This window comes from Rhinoderma darwinii, chromosome 5 (genome assembly GCF_050947455.1).
Source record: "Rhinoderma darwinii isolate aRhiDar2 chromosome 5, aRhiDar2.hap1, whole genome shotgun sequence".
Classification (NCBI taxonomy): Eukaryota; Metazoa; Chordata; class Amphibia; order Anura; family Rhinodermatidae; genus Rhinoderma; species Rhinoderma darwinii.
Window position 1 is genome coordinate 83,458,267 of NC_134691.1, and position 26,584 is coordinate 83,484,850.

Here is a 26,584-nt window from a genome sequence, read left to right on the forward strand (position 1 = left end):
TGGGAAGGGGTGTAAATACTTCAGAGATGGCTGCTAGGATAACACAAACGTGTACAGGCTACGTGTTACAACATCACAGCCTCCACTGAGACAACAACCTCCGATTGACCCGGATGTAGTACGCCCTCTGGCCTGTAGGAGGCGCTCTGCCGGAAATACATTGTAGCACACAGACACGGGCCGTACTTGTAGACGTTTACACAGGCTGCGGCTGTGTGGCCGCTGTGTAGAATGAGACGCTGAATCTCTGACGTCACAGAACCAGCAGAAGCCCCAGCCGTGCCCTCTCCGCTTCTCCATACGGACATGTCACCTATGGGTATCCGCCTGTCCCCCCTGGGCATCGGGGTGTTCTGTCTGCTCGGACTGGGGGTGCTCTACCATGTGTACTCAGGGTTCCTGACCTGGCGCTTCTCTTTCCTCTTGGGGTCGCGGACGGGGGACACGGTGGACCTGCGGGAGCTGCTGGCTGTGTCGGTGAAGGCTGCGGAATTGGGCGGTGTGGAGGTGAAGGCTGTGCGGGAGAGTAATAAGCTGAATGAGAACTCCAAGGGCAAGACCCGGGAGGGTGCGGACGAGAAGTTGACCCGCGGGGATCTGCTCTCTAACAAGAAAATGGCGAATCTGATTACAAGCTCCTTCCCGGGGGTACAGGTGAGTGTGAACATGATGACGTCATAAACCGTACAGTACAGAATGGGCCTCACATCCAATCAGATCACTTCTTTTGTTTCTAAGCTGATCATGAACTATGAGAACAGTGATCTGATTGGTTACAGGACAACTGATTCACCTTTTGCATTCATTGTATTTTATACCTGTGGCCCGTAGAGATGGCCGTGCTATGATGCCATGTGGCATTGGCTTGCTGCCAACACTGTCAAAACAATCTAATCTATTCTGTCGAAGATACAACCGTTGTGCCAGTCTGGTGATCACCCAGGATAATGTGGGGCATTTTGATGTAACATAATTGATGTCCTGCAGAAGTAAATGCAGCAGCTAACCCATCTTGCTTTCCCTCGGAAGAAATGCTACATTACCTGCCGGGCATTAAAATCAATGGGACATTCATGTAATGCACGGAAAAGCAGGGTCCTCTGGGAACTGTCCTTTTATAAAGCTCCCCTTGACTAATAGTAGGGACCTCCTCTGTGATGTGATACTTTTGTGTTTCAATTCTTCATTATTTTAAAGATCTCTGTTTGCTTTCAGTGAATTGGAAATTCTTCATCCAGAGGTTAGAGAACTGTACAGACCTAGTACTTCTCCTAGGTGATTGAATACAATCTACTGGTAGATCTTTAATCCTGAGTAGATCACTGATGCCTTTGTGTAACATTGAGGGCACTTCAGTCCGCAAGTTGTGCACAAGCAGCAGTAGATTTATCACCAAAGTCCACAGAAACCCGCTCTTTGGTTGTTACCATTCTGACTTACACATTCTTCCCTCCTCAAAGGAATTGGGGTCATTTTACATGGTTCGATATGGGCTATGAAAAAGAGTGTGAACGAGACAGGTCGTCCGCGCAGCTTTTCTGCCTCTGGTAGTAAATTAAAATGTTCCTATTCACTGACAATAAGCAGATATGTAAGACTGATTTTGTTAATTCTAGAAGGATCTTCCCATCAGTCCAGTAGGCCCCATCCACACGAACGTGGATTTCGTCCGTAATTACGGAGCCATTCGTTTCATGGGCCGACGGACACCTTCCCGTATATATTTACGGGAAGATGTCCGTGCCGTAGGAGACTTCCGTAAAGAAATAGAATGTCCGGTCCGTCGTTCCCATACTTTATAATGGGAGCACGGTCCGCAAATCTCGGCCATCCCTGTAATCTCGGATTGTGATAAAAAAAACGGCCGCGAAAAAAGAAATGCAGGTCACTTCTTGGGACGTTTTTGGAGCCGTTTTCCATAGACTCTTTAGAAAACCGCTCCAAAAACGGCTGTAAAAAACGCAGCGAAAAACGCGAGTTGCTCAAAAAACGTCTGAAATAAGGAGCTGTTTTCCCTTGAAAACAGCTCCGTATTTTCAGACGTTTTTGAGTTTGCGTGTGAACATAGCCTTACAGTGTCCCATTTAGACCCCATTAGAAATCCCTGTTTACTTGTGAACTTTTACTTCGCTTTTTAGTTTGATGTCCTGAATCCGCACAAGGATTAGCCCCGTTTTAATGGAAGTTTTACTCAGATTTTGACACGGAAATCCGCAACGTGTATACCTGAGATAAGCGGCACCAGAACAATCTAGTGGCAACTTGGGCTGAACAGTAATGTGAGGAAGACTGCTGTCTGAAGAACGATTGTTGGGCTGATAGTTGTGTTATGTCTATCGCCAGCTTCAAAATCTAAGCCAGGTTCATTCTGCTGTTGCTACAAAGCTGCTTCTGCAAACATGAGGCTGAAATGTACGTGACTTCAGGGTATGTTCACACGGCTTATTTTCAGCCGTTTTTCGGTCTGTAAACGCCCCGAAAAACGGCTAAAAATACGGAGGCTGAACGGCTCCAAACATCTGCTTATTGATTTCAATGGGAAAAACTGCGTTTCGTTCTCATGTGGAGTTTTTCTACGCGGCCATTTGTAATAACGGCGTGTAAAAAAAACACCCCGTAAAAAAGAGCATGTTGCTTCTTGAGCCGTTTCTCATTGTCTCAATAGAAAAAAGCTCCGAAAACGGCTGTAAAAAAATGCTTGATGCTTTAAAAATGGCTGAAAATAAGAGGCGGTTTTCCCTTGAAAACCACTCCGTATTTTACAGCCGTTTTGCGTGTGAACATACCCTTAGGGTCAGTTAACGCATAGTTTTTTGGCACTAATTTTGATGCAGAAACCCCCGTTGGAACCAGTGCCAAGACATGCCCCATATTTCAATGAGAGGCGGTTTTTTTTTCTGGGTGGCTTTTGGCCACATGTAGAAAAAAAAGCAGCATGCGCTTTTTTTCAAGCAGTTTTCGCTTTTGACCTCTTATTGAAATCAATGGGAGGCAGAAATAACCTGAGGCGCTCATTTGGTTTGTTTTTTGCATTCGCTTCAATGGCTTAAAAATACAGCTGGCAAAAAAAGTTAGACAAAACCATCAAACATTGCTGGCAATTCAAAATCTGTCTGAAAATACTTTGTGTGAACTAATTAATGTATGATAAAATGGCCTACATAGTGTTCTAATAAATCCTATGAATTAATTCCGTAAACGTGTTGGAACCCGATGGCCACATCAGCTATTCATCATTGAATAATATGTTAGCTATTTGCATTGGCAGCCAGGTCATTTTCTTAGCGTACCTCCAATTATATAGGATACTACTGCAGTACAGGCCTCTCGTAACTATGCAGTAGGTGATCCAGCGTCCTGCCCTATCTCCTAGACTCCTGTCTCCAGTACGGAGAGCGAGCACTGTAGAATCTACATTACATCGTACAGTGCTGGCTCCCGTCCTGGAAGTTTGAATGGAGGACACTTTTAGGTGTGTTATGTGGCCATAGACCGGTGTAAGTTTGGAGTGGAGGTCAAAAGTAGCAATGTCATTTATTTCAATTGGCAAAAGAAAGCTCCAGTCCAGAGTGAAAATGTCCGGTTGTGTTTTTTTCATGGAGTTCTTGCTGCTTAGGTAATGTATGTAATATGTCACGACGTTAAAATGATACCGAAATCTAAGCTTTAGCCATTAACTTCCAAAGTTCAGAATCTTCGAGCTGTGTGCAATGTTTGGGGTGCAGCACTCATTTCAAGCTGGGGATAAGGATTACAAGTTTTTTTATTTCCTGGCTCTGCATGTCCGTGAGGGAGTTACAAGTGGCAGCAAGAAGAAAGATCACGGCCTGTTACAGTCCTCGCTCCCCTGTACAGACTCCGGGGTGCGATACGTGGACTTTTCTTCATGTTATTACCCCTGTTATCAATGTCGTTTTTTGACATGAGTGAAAAGATGAGCAGTTTCACATATAATGAGCCCCTGCCCCCTAATCAGCCCGTTTGTCGACTCCATGACTTGGATGTTTCCCGACATCCGTTCTGGAGAATATTTGAAGATCTCTGCCTGTAGACAGACATAAGTAGCCCGTATGAACTCTGCACATATTGAACTTGTATTTCAGGAGGCGTTGTTCATCGAAGGCCTCATGCACACGAACGTGCTTTTGCGGCCGCAATTCCCCCTCCCACGGGAGAATTGCGGCCCCATTCATTCCTATGGGGCCATGCACACTACCGTGGTTTCCACGGTCCGTGCATGGCCCAGGAGCCCGGACCGCAGAAAGAACAGGCATGTCTTATTACGGCCGTGTTCTGCGGTCCAGGTTCATAGGAAATAATGGACCCCATGTGCACGGCCCGGGATTTGCGGGTGTCACTCCGCGGCCGGTCGACCCGAACATCACGGCCGTGCACATGGCTACGATTGTGTGCATGAGGCCTTGGGCTCTACTTGGGCCGGACTTTTTGCCAGAAACGTGACTTAGGCGTTTTTTTTTCTTTACACAACTTTAAGCTTTGATGCAAAATGGCATAAAGGCGTTCATGAGTTTAAAGTGCTGGGTACATTTTTACAATGTATAAGGTGTCTACTTTCATAAAATATATGGGTATGGGGATATGTGTTTTTTTTTTTTATTACTTATTTTATTATTAATGAATCCAATTGGCGTGTTCCTGACTCAGTCATAACATTATGACTAAGGACTCGTTGGAGGCAGAAACGCATCAATTGGATTAATTCTTTGTGGGCGCTCTGTGTTTTTCTTTTGTTACAAATAGAAAGGACTTCTTAGCAGACGAGTTCTGGTTCCACCTACTGCGATGAATTTTTTTGCACACGAGCGTAAAAAAACGCACGTAAAATCTGTCCGTGTGCGTTGCGTTTTGCATCAGTGTACTTTGCGTGTGGCATGTGTTTTTCACGCACTCGCAAGCACTTCGTTTGTTTTTTTCAGTGTAATTAATTGATGCGTAAAGCACGGACCGCCGACTAATGTGCATCCGTGTGCTGTCCGTGGTTTTCACGCACCCATCGACTTCAATGGACGGCTAGGTGCATGAAAACGCACCAATATAATAATAATCTTTATTTATATAGCACCACATATTCGGCAGCACTCTACAGTTCAGGGGGTACATTGTACAGACAACATCCCACGTTACATATTGACAAAACTAATTTAACATTCAAACAAGAGGAGTGAGGACCCTGCTCGCAAGAGCTTACAATCTATGAGGAAATAAGGGAGACCCAAAATGTAAAAGCGTTTTCTAAGTAAAATGGTCCAGCCATCTTCTATACATATGGGGTGGTAACATAAAGCTGCAGGAGCCGATCACCAGCCAGTGTCTGTGTATGACAGGCCAATATGGGTCATGCAGTGAGTTTCACGCAACGGGCACTCGCTGCATGAAAACCAATGCATGTGTGAATAGCCCCATTGAAAGCAATGGGTCCGTGTGCTGTGCCTTCTTTCAAGGCACAGCACACAGACGAGATTGTGAATGAGCCCTAAACCAGACATCATCCCCTTTAACAATCTTTAACCTAATGTGTGAGTAAGTGACAGCACATCGTGATCTAGTAAGATTGGATAGTGTATAACGCTGATTGGTCAGCGTCATACACTTCTCTCCACAACGCCCACTTGGTCAAAAAGTAAAACACGCCCAGTTGGGCATTAAGAAACTCATTAGCATAAAGCCAAAATGGGTCATAACTTGGTAAAAAATGATTGTTTTTCTAAATAAAAAAACAGTGCTGTTATCTACATTACAGCGCCGATCACATTATGTACAAGATAGGCTACTTATAATGTGGTGACAGAGCCTCTTTAACTTATTTGTGTTCCCCTGTCGACCGGGTGTCTCAGACTGCCTGTGTCTGTAGCTATGGTGCTTGTCTCTGCACTAATCCCTATGTAAACGGCCCTTTTTTGAGGGGGTGTTTAGTGAGGCGAGCGCGGGAAGTGTTTAAACCCTGCATACAATAGGCCTCATCCATCAAGACCTTGGCTGCACTACATATAAACAAACAGCAGCTTCTATTGCTGGACCATGAGATCGGAGCTTGGGGACGGAGTTGCTACACATCACAAATTGTGACCACTTCCTGTGCTTACTCCAATCAACGTTATTCATATTGTAAGGGAGAACACCTATGTAACTGCAAGAAATCATTTGGGGAAGTGGAAAATGAAGTAAAATTAGTATAGGTTTACCTCATGCCCTCAAAAGAGAAGGGTGACATTACAATTGTCTTTGCATACTGCCATAGGGTACATAGCATGGCAATAAAGCTGCGCTAGTACAGGAGCCGTGGAATAATGTACTCACTTTGCCCCGCTCATTCCCCCTGGTGAAGTCCTACTGCAATAAAGGGACTTCTTAGTGTTTGATAATTCCATAATATAGACAGAGAAACTAATTTTATTTTATTTTTCTGTATTTCTGAAATAAGAAATAATCTGGTTTTATATGCTGCAGATGCGGTGACCGTTTCCATTGAATGTTTTCCGAAGAATTGTATCTGTTGATATCACATTGAAATCCCTTGTAAAGAGCTTTAGATTTTTTTTTTTTATAATGTACCGTATGTGTTATTAGTTTAGTATAAACATTTTTAAGAGTATCCAGCATGGAGGCAGATTTTTATAAAGTAGGACATCTATTAAATACCCACTGAACGGCCCACCAAACTCCCATGTGATTCTTTTCTGGCAAAAATCCAAAAGGGAATCGCTGATCCGAGAGGTCTCATGCACACGGCAGACTGTATGGAGAGACATGGGGTTCCTGTGGCCCTGTACTATGAAGCCGTAGACCCTCTGTGTGCCTCCATATATTGCCGATGTAGCACCCGATTACTGAGCAATTCTCTCCTAAAAGTAATGCAGAAAATGCACCACAACTGCTAAAGGGAATTTGATGGAAGGTTTTCCAGAACTGAAATGGATAAATTCTTATTTGAAAATAAAAGACCTGTGAGAACTTTTTGCAGTGCGGTAGATTTCTTCATATACCGTGTATACTCGGCACTCGCGCGTTTACCGTCTGGTAACTCTGGTATGTTTTGTTGTTGTTCAGGTGAACACTGAAGAGCATCTGAGTGAAGAAGACAAGGAGGCAGTCTACTGGAATCGTGGCATACCCAATGAGATAAAAGAGATTGTGAAGAATCCCAAGTTTGTCTCTTCAGAAAGTATCACTATATGGATAGACCCACTGGACGCAACACACGAGTATACTGGTATGTGTTTACTTTAAAAGCTTTGAAAACCTATGATGCCATTTTTTTATTAGTGTATGTATTTTATAATGCTGTAATACTTTTCTGATATACTTTTACACACTGGTAAACAAAAACTGCAGAAAGCCGCTGACCCCTCATCTAACTAAGGGTGCACTCAGAGCCGGCCATAGGGGTGTGCGACCTGTGCCATTGCACCGGGTGCATCACTCCAGCAGGTGGAAGGGGCGCTGCGCTGACTCCCTTCCCCTGCTTGTTTCAGAAGTGCCCGGCGACTCAGCAGCCGCCTTTCCACCCGGGCGCTTCTTCACTCAGTGGCGTCGCTACCGCTGTAGCAGCCATAGCTGTTGCTAGCCGCGACATTGGGCATGAGGGCGCCACTACCACTATCTCCCTGGTCTGCTATCTACTAGCGCCACTGTAGCTCCCTGAAGGAGTGGAATCCCCGTGTGGCCGGGGATTCCACTCGTGGACAGAGCGCTTGATGTCTCTGTCCATTGACAGTGACATCAGAGGCAACTCCTGAAGCGGAATCCCCGTCCACAGCGTTGCCGACTCTGTGACCGGGGGTTCCGCTCCAGGAGAAGCCAATGACGCCACTGTCCATAAATGGACACAGACAACAGGGGCTTCTTCAGCGTTGGCAACGCTGTGGACGGGGATTCCGCTTCAGGATTTCCCCTGACGTCACTGTCCATATATGGAGAGAGACATCAAGCGGAGTGCTCCAGGAGCGGAATCCCAGGCCACAGGGGGTTTCCGCTCCTTCAAGGAGCTACAGTGGCGCTATCTACAGGAAGGGGGGGTTGCTATCTACAAGGGGGCTGTGTGGCACAACCTACAAGGGGGTTTTGTGGCTCTTTAACCCTTTAGGATCAACCTATTTAGGGTCTGTAAGACTAAGCATCTTTTTTCGTTTTTTCATCGTTGCATTCAGTGAGCCATAATTTTTTTTATTTTTCTGCAAATATGGGGCATGTTTTTTTGCAAGACAAGTCATATTATTTAATCAAACCATTTTGGGGTACCTATAAATTATTGACTAACTTTTTTTATAACTTTGTTTGGGGGGGATGGAAAGAGAAACCGCAAATCTGCCATTGTTTTTTGTGTTTGTGTTTTTAAGTTTAGGTCGTTCACCAATTTTGGTCTTTAGGACCGTAGGAATGCTTTAGTTTTTGCCTCGCTGCATATAGTCAGCCATAACTTGTTACTTTTACATATTTTCTTTTATCCATAATGTAATATCTCCATATAAAATGCTCTAACATGCATTATTCCAGGACGGCCCTGAGGGAGGTTGTTTCATGAGCTTTCAATATAAAACACTTAGCCCAGGCAATCGAAATGCCAGGGCAGACGGGCAAGTGAATAAGGGAGCCTTCTCACAACTCCCCTCCTGTAGGCACAATTGATGTGCTTCATGCGATCACAGGGCAGGTGGGGATTGGTGGGAATCCAGCTGTGACTGTCTGAGGTTGGCCCTTCTGTAGTGACTGCTGGGGAAGTGAGGGGGCGCCTACCATGACTACTAGGGGAAGGAAAGAGGGGCTACTAGATAAGTATTCTGATAGGCAGGATAGTTTTGACATCGACATTTGAGGATGATGTACTATAATAAGAGTTCTTGCTATACATTCTAAATCTTGTTTCTGTTTTATCAGAGAATCTCGTAAATTATGTTACCACCATGGTGTGTGTTGCTGTGAATGGAAAACCAATTATAGGTGTAATACATAAACCTTTCACAGGGTATACTGGTGAGTGTCTTTTTTTGCTTTTTGGTATTTTAATATAATATTTGAGGCCAGCAATTGACTTATGACCGAAAATGGAGAAAATGAATATTTACACATTAATCTGCTTTATTACAGATACATAGATAGTCGCTGATTTGAGTAAGACTAGGGCAACATGGTGATTTGCCTTGTAAGGGGTGACTGTGTTGTCACATCAATACATGACATCATGTCCTCCTGTCAGCCAATGAGGTACAAGCCCACGTATTGACAGAATAACTTATTCCTATGTGTTTGGTTGCCGGACAGTATATGATTATCTGTTATACATGGCCATACATTGAGATGTATAACCAAGCAAAGTGTAATCCTACTGTAAAAAAAACAGCCTGAGTAATATGGCGAACAGTTTTACTAATGTTATGGGGAATAAAATACGGAACTAAAGCTTGGCTGCTCTGTCATAAAGCCAACGAGCCACAAGGCTAAGCTGGACTGGAGAGAGCTCGCCTACTTGGGTTTTGGCACATTAATGGAAACCCATAAGAGCTGAGATTGGGTAACCTAAATAAAATCCCGTTCTGGATAGGGGGTTACTGTTTTTAATGTTAGTTTGCAGTAGACTAAATAAAGCCTGGACAAATCGTACCTAGTTTTAGAAGCCATATCAAAAAGTTAAGAGCCAGCATGCCCAATGTGAACACCGCTGTGATGAGTGCTGTTGATAACACTGATGTTAGCCCCTCAAAGTGACAATGGAGCTTCTGTAAGGATCTCTGATCTGAATCTGTAGGCGCCATCATAGAATACCATGCCTTCTTTCTTTCTGCCTCTACTCTACATTGCTGAACAGAAGAATGCATAAAGATGTCATCCCCACTACTTCCTACGTTATATTTACCTGCTCCCAGTTTCCTGGCCTTCACTGCGCCTCTTCTGGTGGCCGAAGACGCTCGCTTCTGGCTCCCAGTGCGTGCGCGTTGACACTTGCTTTCTTAAAGAGCCAGCATGCGACAAAATAAATTTTGAGTTTTTCCTTTCTATAAAGGTTTCTTCCTTCCGTTCCCTGCCTTGACCAATTTGGTTCATACTAGTGTTCCCTGTGTTCCTAGTATCCCTTAGCTTTCACGCCATTGGATTCCTGTGTTTTGACCTCAGCCTGTACCTTTGACACCTTTTTCCTTCCGCCTGCCCTGACTTCTTGCTATGTGTTCCTTGACAAACTCTGCCGTCTGCCCTGACCATTTGCTACGTGACTCCTTATGATCCTTGCCGCCTGCCGTGACCTTTTGCTACACCAGACCTTGCTTACTGGCGCTGTATCTGTTATGTTGGCTGTCACAAAGGGAGACTACTCTGGGGTAGCGTTTTGGGGTTCCCCTGAAGCGAAGTCTGAATCCCTGTATAGGGGTTAAAGGTTGAAGACCTGAGGTTCCTTAGACCCTGCTCCCCAATTTAGCCCTACATCAAATACCTTGGTGAGAAAGTGGCTTCAAACCACCCTCTGCTGGCCCGTGACAGAATCTCCTACCCTGGATTAATAAACATTGAAAAAGATGTTTGAGCTAGAAAGGAAAGGGTATGTACCTCATGGGCACTAGATAAATAAATAAAAATAAGTTTTTATAGTGTTGGAACCTAATCAATTGATTTTCTCAAGTGTATTTAAAAAAAAAAAAAAAAACCTCTGGAGCCAGTTTATACATTGAATTATCAGTAGTCCCTGTTATACAGTATCTACTATTGTATTCCTTTACAATTGGGCTTAAAGAGGCTCTGTCACCAGATTTTGCAACCCCTATCTGCTATTGCAGCAGATCGGCGCTGCAATGTAGATAACAGTAACGTTTTTATTTTTAAAAAATGAGAATTTTTGGCCAAGTTATGACCATTTTTGTATTTATGCAAATGAGGCTTGCAAAAGTAGAACTGGGCGTGTTGAAAAGTAAAAGTAGAACTGGGTGTGTATTATGTGCGTACATCGGGGCGTTTTTACTTCTTTTACTAGCTGGGCGTTCTGACGAGAAGTATCATCCACTTCTCTTCAGAACGCCCAGCTTCTGGCAGTGCAGACAGCGTGTTCTCGAGAGATCTACAAAAATGGTCATAACTTGGCCAAAAATGCTCGTTTTTTAAAAATAAAAACGTTACTGTAATCTACATTGCAGCGCCTATCTGCTGCAATAGCAGATAGGGGTTGCAAAATCTGGTGACAGAGCCTCTTTAACACAATTATTATAGCGAGGCAGCCACTAGGTATTTAAAGGGGTTGTCCAGTCCCTAAAAACTGATGGCCTATCTTCCGGATAGGCCATCAATAGCTGTTGGGTCGGGCTTCAACTCCTGGGACCCACCCCGATCAGCTGTTTGGAAGGGGCCGCAGCGCTCATATGAGAGCTTCTTCACCTTCGTTTTCACTTGCTCGCTGTGAATCGTCGACACAGATGTAGCGGTGATTTACATGTATTGCAGCCTTCTCTCCTAACCACTTCAAGCTGCCCTCCGGCCTTGTACTACAGGTACCAGCTATGTTCTATAAAGAGAGGTGCTGTCTAGTTTGCTGACATTGCAACAGTCTCACTCCGTTGACAATCTGAGTAACTAATGATCTTTCCTATCTTTGATGTTTTGTATATGATGCTCATTGTTTTAGCTCAACTGTTTCTTTTTTTATCCCCCCCTCTCCTAGCTTGGGCTATGGTAGATGGTGGCTCAAATGCAAAGACACGTGCCTCTTACAATGACAAAACTCCAACTATAATTGTCTCCCGAAGTCATTCAGGGGCAGTGAAAGATGTTACCCGTCGGTCTTTTGGGAACCAGACTAAAATTTTATCTGCTGGAGGATCAGGTATGTACATGAGTGCACACGTGCTTCCTTAAAAGGATTTGTTGAAAATATTCAAGTTTTTTCAGTGGCGTTGTTTTTTTTGGGGTGGGTTATTTTAACCCGTTAGTGACCGGCCCATCGTGTTTTTACGTCTGTCACTAACGGGCCTTATTCCGATGCCATAGACTTTTTACGTCGCGGCATCGGAATAAGTAAACAGAGCAGGGAGCTGTCAAATCTCCCTGCTCTCAGCTGCCAGAGGCAGCTGAGGGCTGGGAGCGTCCCTGCTCTGCTGGGTGAGATCGATATTAGTATCGATCTCACCTGTTTAACCCCTCAGATGCGGTGCTCAATAGGGAGCACCGCATCTGAGTGGTTTTGGAGAGGGGGAGGGAGCTCCCTCTCTCTCCCACCGACACCCGGCGATACGATCGCCGAGTGTCTGTGTCTCTAATGGCAGCCGGGGGCCTAATAAAGGCCCCCAGGTCTGCCTGTAGTGTATGCTTGCTAGATCATGCCGCAGGCATGACCTAGCAGATGCCTGTCCGTTTTAAACGGACAGGCATAATACACTGCAATACAAAAGTATTGCAGTGTATTATAATAGCGATCGCAGAATCGCATATTAAAGTCCCCTAGTGGGACTAGTAAAAAAGTTAAAAAAAAAGTTTAATAAAGTTAATTTAAAAAAAATGTGAAAAAATAATGAAAAACCCACTTTTTCCCCTTACAAACTGCTTTACTATTAAAAAAATAAAATAAAGTAAAAAAAGTTACACATATTTGGTATCGCCGCGTCCGTAATGACCCCGACTATAAAGCTATTACATTACTTAACCCGCACGGTGAACGCCGTAAAAAATTAAATAAAAAACGGCAGAAAAATTGCTGTTTTCTGTGAATCCTGACTTTAAAAAAATGTGATTAAAAAGTGATCAAAACGTCGCATCTACTCCAAAATGGTACCAATAAAAACTACAAGTCTTCCAGCAAAAAAAAAGCCCTTCTACAACCGCATCGGTGAAAAAATAAAAATGTGACGGCTCTTCAAATATGGCGGCACAAACAAATAGTTTTGAAAAAAAAGTGTTTTTACTGTGTAAAAGTAGTAAAACATACAAAAACTATACAAATTTGGTATCGTTGCAATCGTAACAACCCGCTGAATAAAGTTATTGTGTTATTTATACTACACGGTAAACGGCGTCGATTTAGGACGCAAAAAAGAGTGGCGAAATTTCAGATTTTTTTTCTATTCCCTCCCCCCCCAAAAAAAAGTTAATAAAAGTTAATAAAAAAATATGTACCTCAAAATGGTGCTGTTAAAAAGTACAACTTGTCCCGCAAAAAACAAGACCTTATACAGCTATGTCGACGCAAAAATAAAAGAGTTATATCTCTTGGAATGCGACGATTGAAAAACGTAAAAAATAGCTTGGTCATTAAGGTCCAAAATAGGCTGGTCATTAAGGGGTTAATGTCTATAGTAAAATATGAGTGTTAACATACAGAGTTTAGTTTTCTTTGCGTTTTTGGTGTCAGTGTTGTTTTTGTCAAAATGTGGTAAGCTTGGGGGCGTGGCTAGCGCGTTGAACACGATGGATGTGTGAAAGGAGAGCTCTCCAGAGGATAGAGATTATCCTAACCCATCTGCCTGATCAATCATCTGGAAAGCACCCTAAGCCTCCCTCATCGCACCACACAGACACCTGGTGATAAAGGAGGTTGAATTTCCTTAAAGGGTGGCGGCAGAGGTGCACAGTGTGTCGATCTAGATTTGGCGGGCGGACGGAGTCGACACGAGGAGATCTCTCCAGATAGCCAGCTCCCTCCTCAACAGGTTCCCTCCTAGTACTTACCGGAGGAGAGACCCGAAACGCAACGAGGTCTGACCGCGACACAGATTGAGCGGGCATTTGCTGCAGAGGTCAGTGAGAGGAAGAGACCCGAGGCCTGATCAGCACAAGCATCTCGAGGTTAAACGAAGAAGGCGGGCCCTTGAGACGGCGGCCTGGAGAGACGCCAGACCGGGATATCGATTTGACCCCCTGTGCTATTACGGCAGAAAACACCAGCACTGCAGTTGCTTCAGCAGCTTCTCAGTCGGAGAAGCGGATTGCAGGAATAAGCATCGGACATCTGAAGACAGTGAGTACGCCTTTCCTGTCAGTATTTTTCATCAGCACTGATAAAATTGGCCTGGCACCCACGGCCTGTAGAAGAAGCGAGACCAGGAGCTCGATTTACTTTACTAGCCCAATTAAAAAGGGAGACAATCAAGGAAGAAGGGATGTTGGGCTGGTCTGTCTGGAAATAGACATTAATTTCAAAGTATCTGTGTGCTTATCGTGTGCATTCTGGGCATAGCTCAAATTTTTTCTGAGGAACCTCACGGCCTCTACCACATTCACCTTCAAACCACACTAGCTGAGGTCTTTAGCCTAATTTTTTTTTTTGTTTATCTGGGACTATCTGCTAAATGGTACCAACCTAAAAGGTGGAAAAAGGAAGGGGGAGAATTATCAAAGAACATAGGACACTCTGAATGCTGACCTAGGCTTAGAAATGGTCAAAGGCCATAAAACGGAAGGCTGGGATACTCCCAAACTTAAAGGAACAGTGTCATCACAAATTATTTTTTTATATGTTAAAGATGTTAGTGCTTTATTAAAAACGTTTATATTCATTTGTGTGTTTTGTGTTTTACTTTTTCTTATTTTTACACTTTTTCTTCCCTATGGGGGCTGCCATTTTTTTTCCATTTCTGTCTGTGTCGATTAACGACACATACAGACATGGAATACGGCAGCCACAGTCCCATAGGGACTGCGAACGGCTCCCGTCCCATTGACTTCCGTGTACGGCGTCTGTGTGGGAACTGCGCATGCGCCGCTCCCACACAGTCCAATTCGAAATTGGCGCCGTCCGGCGCCATTTTCCTGTGGACCGGAAGTCGCGGCCGGACAGTAATATTACTACTTCCGGTCGCGGCTTCCGGATTTGTGCACTTGGACCAGCGGCAGCAAACGGAGCGGACGGGCCGGAGGGAGCCGCGGCGGCAGGAGCAGGTAAGAGATTTCAATGTATGTTCGTGTTTGTGTGTGTTTACTACTGTATGTAAACCTACTACACTGTGTGTTAGCTCAAAAAATGGCGACACACAGTGTAGGAGGTTACACCGTTCAAACCCCTCGTTTATCCCGGCACTAGCCAGGATAAAGGAGGGGGGATGCTGAGAGCTCACTAGAGCGAGGGCTTTTAACCCAATGTTGCACTGCTGCAATTTTGGGAATAGCTCCATCTAGTGACCAAAAATGGGTAGTATTATAAATTTAGAATTAATTTATAATATTTCCTGACTCGTGAAAAAAATAAAAAAAATTTGAACAATGTTTAATCACCCACACACTAAATGTTTAATTTTTTTAAAAAAAACATGTTTTTCTGGCAACACATTCCCTTTAAGAAAAAGGGTCAGACCGATATGGATAAATTTCTTCACAAACGAGACTCTACAACAAAGAAAGACAGCCATAAAAATGGGCAAGGCACCTCTCATTTACCCGCTCAATTAGAATCATCTGGAGACACATCTGAAGTTGAAAGCCATAAGGGTGCGAGTTCCATAAACATATCTAAGGCGGTCATGCAGAAGATTATTGAGAACGCTCTCAAACCAGTTCTGAAAGAATTAGTAGATTTTAAGCAAGAAGTGAGACACATGCATAAAAGAGTTGAGACACTGGAAGAGAACCAAGCTAAAATGCTGACTCACAGCGCAGTAACGACTACCGCATTGGCAAACTGCCAGATCCACTTAAACAGCATTCTCTCATATGTAGAAGATCAGGACAACAGGGGTAGGAGAAACAATCTGAGGCTGAAAGGGATGCCGGAGACAGTCTTGCCGCCTGATATAATTGTGACGACATTAGGCCTGCTGCAAACATTGTTGCCGCACGAGGTGGCTGAAGCCCTGGTGGTTGAGAGAGCGCATAGGGCCCTGAGACCGAAACCAAAAGATGGAGACCCTCCCAGAGATGTGATTTGCCGACTCTTAAAGGAACAGTGTCATCACAAATTATTTTTTTATATGTTAAAGATGTTAGTGCTTTATTAAAAACGTTTATATTTATTTGTGTGTTTGTGTTTTACTTTTTCTTATTTTTACACTTTTTATTCCCTATGGGGGCTGCCATTTTTTGTTCCATTTCTGTATGTGTCGATTAACGACACATACAGACATGGAATACGGCAGCCACAGTCCCATAGGGACTGCGAACGGCTCCCGTCCCATTCACTTGTGTGTACGGCGTCTGTGTGGGAACTGCGCATGCGCCGCTCCCACACAGTCCAATTTGAAATTGGCTCCGTCCGGCGCCATTTTCCTGTGGACCGGAAGTCGCGGCCGGACAGTAATATTACTACTTCCGGTCGCGGCTTCCGGACTTGTGCACTTGGACCAGCGGCAGCAGACGGAGCGGACGGGCCGGAGGGAGCCGCGGCGGCAGGAGCAGGTAAGAGATTTCAATGTATGTTCCGTGTTTGTGTGTGTTTACTACTGTATGTAAACCTACTACACTGTGTGTTCGCTCAAAAAATGGCGACACACAGTGTAGGAGGTTACACCGTTCAAACCCCTCGTTTATCCCGGCACTAGCCAGGATAAAGGAGGGGGGGATGCTGAGAGCTCACTACAGCGAGGGCTTTTCACCCAATTTTGCAATGCTGCAATTTTGGGAATAGCTCCATCTAGTGACCAGAAATGGGAAATATTATAAATTAGAATTAATTAATAATATTACCTGACTCGTGAAAAAAATAAAAAAAATTTGAACAATGTTTAATCACCCACACACTAAATGTTTAATTAAAAAAAAAAAAACATGTTTTTCTGGCAACACATTCCCTTTAAATTCAACGCACAGAGATCTAATTCTCCGGAAAGCCAGAGAGTCCCACACGCTGTCCTATAAGGGTTTTGTTTACATGATTTATCAGGATCTCTCTCCAGTAACCCTGAATAAGGGGCGCCAGCTTAAACCGTTGACTGAAGCCTTGAGAGCCAAAAGCATCCCATACCGATGGCTTTTCCCCTTCGGGATCGCGTTCGTGTTTAATGGAGCCATGCAGACAGTCAGATGCCCAGATGATCTGACACCTCTATACGACGACCTTGGAATGGATCCTCAAAGGCCTCTGTCCTGGCTTCAAATTGTTGATATTGCAGCGCTCCCGAATCTGCCTAGAAGCCCAACGCAAGAAGTGGCAAGAGCGAATCTTAGTCGAAAAAGACTTTCTACTCAGGCAATAGAAGATCCAGAGGAGACTTCTTGAGGAGATTGTAGTGGCTCTTCGAGACGAAGTTTGTTTCTATGTTACTGCTGATGGTAGCTTAGTCCGTTAAGTAAAATGCTATATACTGAATTAATGATGTTTTCTCATAGCGAATTTGAATGTTCTAAATACTTAGCATACTTTATGTTCTCCCCCCCCCCCCCCTGGGTTTCCCATACACTGTAACTTACCTGCATTGGTAGACCACTGTATTGAGATATTATTGTTATATCAACTGATACTTCACATATTTATATTGTTGATTAACCTAGTTAAGGTTGACTTATATTACAAATGTCTGACACAAAGGTTGCCACATGGAATGTGAAAGGCATTAATTCACCTACTAAAAGATCCAGACTTCTTCAGGTGTTGCGATCTCAGGGCGTGGAGGTTGCCATATTGCAAGAGACGCACTTTGTAAAGGGGAAAATGCCCCAGTTATCCACAACTCATTTCAACAAATGGTACCACTCCCAGCATCCTAATTTGAAAAAGTGTGGCGTGTCCATAGCTATTAGGAAGTCTGTACCTTTTACATTTATCTCGCAACTGTCTGATCCAGAGGGTAGATTCCTTTTTGTCAAAGGGCTAATTGCTAATACCCCAGTAACGATAGCTGGCATATATGCACCAAATAGTCAACAAGTCAGGTGGTTGGTAGCCACTTTGCAACAATTGAAATTATTCCAGACTGGGGTGTGTATTTTGGGTGGGGACATGAATGTTACCCTTGAACCGTCCCTGGATTCGTCTAAGGGAAGTTCACAGCAGTCCTTTAGGAGCCTCTAATTACTACACAAAACACTTTTGGATCTACAGTTGAGAGATGTCTGGAGATCGTTTCAGCCAACGGGCAGGGATTACACACACTTCTCGGCACCACATCACTCCTATCAATGCCTAGATTATTTGTTTGTTAAGGCGTCACAGCTTTCTATGGTATCCACAGCAGAAATAGGGCAGATTGTTGTGTCGGACCATGCTCCAGTGGTGATGCGTTTTGTGGTTGCATCGATGCCCAAGGCATCACACACTTGGCGGTTAAACGAAACATTATTAAAATCCTCGTCTTATAAGCAGAGAATTTCAAATACTCTCCATAGCTACTTTGAAGAAAATGTCGATGAGAATCTCTCCATGACAACCACATGGGAGGCCCATAAAGCAGTAATCAGAGGCGAGTTTATTTCCATAGGCTCTCATGCAAAAAAGACCCATAGACGGGAGGTAGATGACACCATGAGGAAAATTGTACTACTTGAGGGACAACATAAAAAATCCTTAGCAGCCCAGACCCTAAAAGAGTTGACTAAGCACAGAGAACACCTCAAACAGATCCTAAATCTTAGGGCCTCTAAAGCTTACCTAAACGCTAAACATGCTGTATATATTCATTGCAACAGGGGTTCAAAGCTCATGGCTCTCATGGCCAAAAATGCCAGGACCAAGCTTATATTAAAACAATCAAGACTGATAATGGGAGTGACTCATCAGACACTGAAGCCATTGCTCACCAATTTAAACTATACTATGAAAATCTGTATAACATTAGGAGACATGAGTCCGGTGAACAGCTTGTACAACGTAGCGAGGCAATTGATGTATTCTTACGGAATTTGCACCTGCCATCATTGGGAGATACTCAGAGACGTGCTGTCTAGGCCCTTCTCTCAGACAGAAGTGGCAGCTGCCCTGAAGGACATGCCAATGGGCAAAAGTCCGGGCCCATATGGCCTGCCAGCGGTTTATTATAAAATTTTTTAATGACTTTTACCTCATATGGTGACGACGTTCAACTCATTATCTAAGGGAGGGGGTTTTCCCCAGCAGACTTTAGAAGCACACATCTCTATAATCCTGACAGCGTAGAAGGATCCTACTTTCTGTGGAAGTTATAGGCCTATTTCTTTGTTGGACGTTGACATTAAGGTATATGCCAAGACTCTGGCCAACAGACTTAGACTACTGTTGCCAGAGCTGATTAACCAGGAACAGGTGGGATTTGTGGCTGGGAGGGAAGGCAAAGATAACACGTTGAGGGTCCTTCATTTGATTCAGTTAGCGCATAAACGCCGGTTCCCCTTAACACTCTTATCCACAGATGCGGAGAAAGCGTTCGATCGCATAGACTGGACCTTTATGGTCAAAACGCTTCAGAAGTTTGGCTTCCCGGCCACCCTGATCACTTTTATCATGGCTTTGTACACCTGCCCTTCCGCAAAGGTACGAGTTAATAGCACCCTATCTCCTACCTTCAAGATCTCTAATGGCACGAGGCAGGGCTGACCGCTATCACCTCTTCTCTTTGTTTTAACAATTGAAACCCTGATTCATCATATTCGTCAATGCAATCAAATTAAAGGGGTGGAGATTGGGGGGCAAGAGCACCTGACGGCGTCCTTCGCCGACGATCTCTTGATATTAACCTCAAACCCTCAGACAGCGTTCCCAATTCTAGCTGATTTGTTTGCCAAGTTTGAAGAAATCTCCAACTTTAAAATCAACCCAGATAAATCTGCAGCTCTCAACATAACGTGCTCTGAGGCGGTGGTAGCGGGGTCCCAGCTTTCGTCCCCATTTAAGTGGTCAACAAGTTTCATAAAATACTTAGGCTTGCAGATTGCTCCTTCTCCGGATTCATGGTTCCTCCTAAACTATAAGCCTCTGGTAACCCATATTGATAGCATAATGAATAACTGGAAAATCCCGTTTATATCCTGGCTGGGCCGATGCAACTTGATTAAAATGCTGATAGTTCCCAAAATAACTTACTTATTACAGACCATGCCAATATTCCTTCCGCAACATTTCTTTCGTAGTCTTAACGTTAAACTATTGAGTTATATATGGAACAAGAAGGGTCATAGATTAGCACATAGAACCCTGACTAAGCCGAAGACCCTAGGTTGTCTCAACTTCACGGATATACAAGCTTTCTACCAAGCTACTCAGTTAAGTAGGCTTCTGGACTGGTTTTGAGTATCACACCCTAAACTCTATGTACAAATAGAGGAAGCCATGTGTGAAGGCTCCTTGACCCGGTTGCTGCTACGATTTGGCCTACCTTGCCCAAGAGGGGGATCCACCAATTTAATCACAAGAGCTACTTTGAGGAAGAACCTGTCTCCCAAGGAAGACATTTGCCCCACCCCGTTGCAACTGATAAATCTGGGGGATCTGATGGGGTTTAAGGATGTTGAAAGCGAGACTCACATGGTGCGTAGTTCGGGATTGAAAGAGGTAGCTTTAGGAGACCTAGTGCGAAAGGGGGAATTTCCCTCAGAGGAGACCTTAAAGAGGCTCTGTCACCAGATTTTGCAACCCCTATCTGCTATTGCAGCAGATAGGCGCTGCAATGTAGATTACAGTAACGTTTTTATTTTTAAAAAACGAGCATTTTTGGCCAAGTTATGACCATTTTCGTATTTATGCAAATGAGGCTTGCAAAAGTACAACTGGGCGTGTTGAAAAGTAAAAGTACAACTGGGCGTGTATTATGTGCGTACATCGGGGCGTGTTTACTACTTTTACTAGCTGGGCTTTCTGATGAGAAGTATCATCCACTTCTCTTCAGAACGCCCAGCTTCTGGCAGTGCAGATCTGTGACGTCACTCACAGGTCCTGCATCGTGTCGGCACCAGAGGCTACAGTTGATTCTGCAGCAGCATCAGCGTTTGCAGGTAAGTCGATGTAGCTACTTACCTGCAAACGCTGATGCTGCTGCAGAATCATCTGTAGCCTCTGGTGCCGATGTGGCCGACACGATGCAGGACCTGTGAGTGACGTCACAGATCTGCACTGCCAGAAGCTGGGCGTTCTGAAGAGAAGTGGATGATACTTCTATACACAACGCCCAGCTAGTAAAAGTAGTAAACACGCCCCGATGCTGCTGCAGAATCATTTGTAGCCTCTGGTGCCGATGTGTCCTCGCTCGTCCGACACGATGCAGGACCTGGGGCAGGAAGTGAGTGACGTCACAGCGTGATCGCTCGAGAACACGGCTGTGTCTGCACTGCCAGAAGCTGGGCGTTCTGAAGAGAAGTGGATGATACTTCTCGTCAGAACACCCAGCTAGTAAAAGAAGTAAAAACGCCCCGATGTACGCACCTAATACACGCCCAGTTGTACTTTTACTTTTCAACACGCCCAGTTGTACTTTTGCAAGCCTCATTTGCATAAATACAAAAATGGTCATAACTTGGCCAAAAATGCTCGTTTTTTAAAAATAAAAACGTTACTGTAATCTACATTGCAGCGTCCATCTGCTGCAATAGCAGATAGGGGTTGCAAAATCTGGTGACAGAGCCTCTTTAAGATTACAGTTCCCGCACATACGCTTCCATTATTTGGAATATATGCAAATGCTCTCGAATTACAACTTTCTTCTAGAACAGGGATATATCACAAGACCGATGACATGGTTTGAGTCGCTATTGTCTTCATTGACACCGATTCCAAAATCTATTTCCTTAATATATAAAAAGCTGGTGTCAATAGAAGAGCAGGTCCCCTTACCATACATCTCTTCATGGGAGAAAGAACTACATATCAAGTTCACGCACTCGGACATTCAACATATATATATAGGTCTAGTTGTGGCCCTTCCAGATGCGTGAACTTGCAGGAGACCTCATACAAATTGGTAAGCAGGTGGTACAAAACACCGGAACTTCTTCATCGTATAGAACCTGAAATATCGCCCTTGTGCTGGAGATGCAATCAACACATAGGCTCATACACACACATCTGGTGGACTTGCTCGCATATATCATCTTATTGGGAAGAAGTGCAGCGTATTATCGCTCTTATTTGCCCATCCGCCCCACCACTCACGCTCAACTATATACTTTTGAACTTACCATCAGAATCCAGGGTACACAGTAATGGTAAAGACTTGTGGCCACATTTGGTACTTGCCGCAAAAGCATTGATACCGCTGAATTGGCGGAAGAGGGCACCTCCGTCCATCACACATTGGTTAAATAAAGTGGCGCAGGTTTCTAGATTGGAGGAACTGAGTTACTTATCAAATAGGAACATTAGTAAATACTATAAAATTTGGCAGCCTTGGCTAAACTTTATGGATGATGAGGGTGGATACATGGCTTGTCTAACAGTCTGAAATAGCAGACCTAGATGAGACTAATTTCATAGGTTGTGAGAAGGAACCCCTGAACCCTCTCCCTTTACACATTCACATTAGACAAGACTAATTAATATCCCCGAGGAGGGACAGACTGAAACATTGCAGCGGGTTGGGCTTAAATAAGGACAACACGCCCCAACAATAATAATAAGAGGTTTATGTTATGGAATTTAAAAAGTGGTGAAATATGACTCATGCTTTGTATCAATATATGTATATTCCAAGGTTTGCCACTTTGTACAGATGTTATCCTTTGATTCACAATGTAATTGATGTACGTTATGTTGGATTGTAAAAATGAAAAATCAATAAACAGAGTTTTGACAAAAAAAAAAAAAAATGTAGTAAGCTCTAATTATGGCTTTTTGTTTTTTCTTCCATCTTTCCTTTTAGTCTTCTCTATAAAATTTCATAAACACCAAGGAAAGTGCATGTACAAAATGACACTAAATAAAAGAACACCATAAAAGCAGCATGTTACACTTGCATGTAAAATCACAAGCGTTTTTTTTCTGTATTTTTTTTCATGCAGTATAAAACGCTTGACAAATACCCCGTGTGGAGCTATTCCGTGACCGGAGCCATCTGTTTCTGGCATGGATGAGTGGTGCCCGGAGCTGCTGATCAGTGCGGGGTCCGGGTGTCGGTCTCCCACTGATCATATACTAATGACCTATCTGATGGATCGGTCGTCAGTTGTCCAGTAGTGGACAACCCCTTTAGGGGTTGGAAGACTTCTGTGAATGCATTTCTGATTCTTGTAAGTCTTCCTTCAATTGCTGTATATATCTTTCATACAAGCCCCTCTGATGCCCACAACCAATCCACTGAACAATCTGGACCAAAGGGACCATGTGTAGACGCTGTGCTAAAGAGCCACGACTGTAGGTCGCACTGCATGGCAAAATGGAGCCGAACCTTTGTGACGCTTCCCAAAGTATTTGTTCTCTTAGACTGCATGATGGAGTTGAAGGAATATACATGGCTTGTTACTTTTTTTATGTTTTTTTTCAGGTTTTATACAGGGCAAGTTTCAGGCCACTCTGCATCTGATAAAATCCACTGGGTGTGAACATAGCCCAAGGCTTCTGCTGACTATTTCTAAATAAATGTATAAAAGTTATATATTATTTAGCTATAACTTGCATAAGAATGCAGAAATTCCATAACCAGTATTATCATTTGTTTTACAGGGTACAAAGTTCTCTCGCTGCTTGACGTGACGGGCAACGACCAAGAAACTGCTGATGTTTATATTCACGACACCTATATAAAGAAGTGGGACATTTGTGCTGGAAATGCTATACTAAGTGCACTTGGTGGTCACATGACTAATCTTAAAGGAGAAGACATTATTTATACAGGGTCAGATGGAAATGAAGGCGGACTGCTTGCAAGCATCGGGATGGACCACGACGCCCTGGTCGAAAAATTGTCCTCGAAAATAACATCCAAATAAAAGTGTATACACATTATGACAAAACGCTACAAAGTACATGTGTGTTTACGGGAACTGGAATGAAGTCTGTCACGGGACCGCCTCAATGCGTTTTCATGCATACGAAACGAAAAACTTGATATTAAAGTATTTTTCTGCTGTCCAGGAGGAAGCTCGGTGGCCAAAATGAGCGCACTTGATTTGAATGGCTGTTCTGATTTCGTATGGACGGTGAAGATTATGGAATTTACTAGAAACTTTTCTTCAAGATACAAAGAGTGAATTTGAAATCTTATTTTAAATACAAGAACATTACATTGTTTCCACTCCTGACTCTGAATAATGTTATTATAATAATAAGCATTGTGCCTTTTTGCTTCACATCACACAACAAAAGTCATTTGCAACTTCATTTATGCAAAATCTGTTGTTTTTTGGCTATGGGTTTTTGGATTCTATTCTCTGCTGTCCAGCTAATTTTAGGGATTTTATTATTTAAATACAGTAAAGGTAATACTTTCCTTAAACTGGAAGAATGCAGACCTCCAAGGACGAACGTACAGATGGTTTAATCCTTGTGAAATGAAAAATAGACACAATCTAGATAAAACGTAATATGTGATACTTACTCTTCTCATAATTTTCCATTTGTTTTCTTTCTTTCCTGGTCACATTTTTGGCTGCTGTTCTATTACATTTTTTATGTTTATTTATGTGGGCTTTTTTTTTTTTCTTCTATGCATATTATTTTGCGTTCTATTACTGCAACCACAGATGGTTTAAATATTTGGTGGAGACAAAATAAAAATGACATTTTCTGGGATAACCTGCATTAGCTATGCAATTAATCGATGTGCTGCTGGTCAGTTGTGTGTTTGTTGGGTGTAGATCTACATGTTCCCAGTAGCGTAAACTCTGCGGAAATCTGTACGGCAATTCTGCAGAATTTACAGTAGCAGCAAAGTGTATGAGATTTAGAAAACGACTTGACAGCATATGATCACTATAAACATCCCTTGCTGCTAGATAAGACCGACAACGATGTCTACAGGTCAGATCAACTATGGTTATAGGACCCAAATATCGCAAGGTGTCATTGCAAGGAGTTCTTGTGAGTGTGGTCGGTCGCCTGTCTACACTTGGCATGATGCGACTGACACAAGAGTAGAAAATTATTCCATCATAGAGTTCAATGTAGGACGCTTCCGACTGCGACTCAACATAAAAAAATGTGGATGTTACAAACCCTAAATCTCGTGCATCTCGCAGTCAAATAAACATACGACTTCAATGCGATAGCAAGTCACAAATTGCGCAAGTTTTTGTCACGCGCCGTATAAGCCTTGCCTTATAGGCTCCAACTGTGGGTTGAGTTGGTGCGGGACCAACAAGCATCTCACTCGATGCAATATTCCAATGAGATCCTGGTTTGCCTAAGAGTAAATGGCCTATACTGGAGCAGCGGGACCACCACAGCCGTGTTCTCGGATCTCTTAGGGTGAATTGACATGAGACATTTTTAGCTGCGCAGTATAAACTGCATACAAAAAAATCACAGGTTTTCGGTTGCGCGTTTTTGCAGCTGAAACCCATTTATTTTTTGTTACCCCTGTGAATGTCACATTGCAAAACAATGACCGCTCAATTTTTGATGCAGATTTTATCACGTGGCCAAGAATCATCTCATGTAAAATAACTCCCTTTAGGCAAGAGCAGCCAAATTTGGCTGATATTATCGAATCTATAAATATAGATTCCTCAACCACATCAAGAATCGGAAGTACGGAAGTTTTATTTTAAACCGCCGTACTAAAAGCATTGTGTGGGCACGGTAACAAAATGTATGGTTTGATTTCTTTTGGCACAGCTTTATCTTTATCACGTTTGACACAAATCTAACAATTCCTAATGTGACAGCTTGAGATATTTGTTAATCATTACTTATTGTATCTTGGCTTTTTTCAGTGTACGCTTTTATGCTCCCTATGGTCACAAATACATAGAGCTATTAAAGTAAACCAAGAAAGTGAACAATAAAGACCACAATAAGGAAGTCACTCTGGAGTCTCATGCTGGGCAACTGCCTATTTTTCCAACAATTTAGCGATCAGTGGTTGTAACTTCTAACAATGTTGTCTTCATTCACCCCCCTAGTTTTACTGCTATATGCAATCACCTTTTTCCTGCCAACAAAGCATCATTTTCATCTATTGTACCTGCAGTTCTTATAACATGTTATGCTTTTGTGCTGTTGTTGAAGGAAAAGTGGCTGCCGCTCCTGTTTTCGATGGTTCTGTGGTTCTCCGACGGGTCTTCGTTTTCCTGGCCATAGTAATGATGTGTAAGTACTCAAACAAGACCGCGGCAGCCAATTACTGAGATTAGCTGCTGCGGTTATGTAACTAGTAAACAAAAAGACCGGTGGTCGGACCATGGCAGATCTGTCAACTCAGGAACGATGGGGGATTTGATAGGTGAGTACGTGACTTTATCCCTTATGCAGCTTATACTTGGGTTTTTCAAAATTTCAGATAACCCCTTATCCTGGCGTTACTGACCAAACCATTTTTTTTTCTCCTTGCATTCCAGGAGCCATTGTTTTTTTATTTTTCCATCGATGAGTTGTATTTTTCAATGGCACTATGTTGGGGTGCATATAGTTTGATTTAGCTTTTATAAAATTTGTGGGGGAAAGTCTTGCAGAAAAAAATAAAACTAGTCCACCATCGTTTTTCTTTTATGCTGTGTGGTATAATTTTTTTTTTCTTTATTCCATGGGCTGTTACCATGTGGCAGTACCGATATGTTGTGTTTTTTATATAGTAAACAAAAAAATTTAATTTTTAATGAAAACGGCTTC

General features: G+C 43.3%; 1 protein-coding gene across 1 annotated transcript; it reads left to right on the forward strand.

The window, feature by feature from the left end:
• The first annotated feature begins 131 nt into the window (after positions 1-131).
• On the forward strand, positions 132-26,221 carry BPNT2 (3'(2'), 5'-bisphosphate nucleotidase 2). Its single transcript, XM_075826222.1, has 5 exons — positions 132-654; positions 7,069-7,231; positions 8,896-8,991; positions 11,660-11,821; positions 23,480-26,221. The coding sequence occupies exons 1-5, from the start codon at positions 307-309 to the stop codon at positions 23,743-23,745; spliced, it is 1,035 nt and encodes a 344-aa protein (XP_075682337.1). The 5' UTR covers positions 132-306; the 3' UTR covers positions 23,746-26,221.
• The last annotated feature ends 363 nt before the right edge of the window (positions 26,222-26,584 follow it).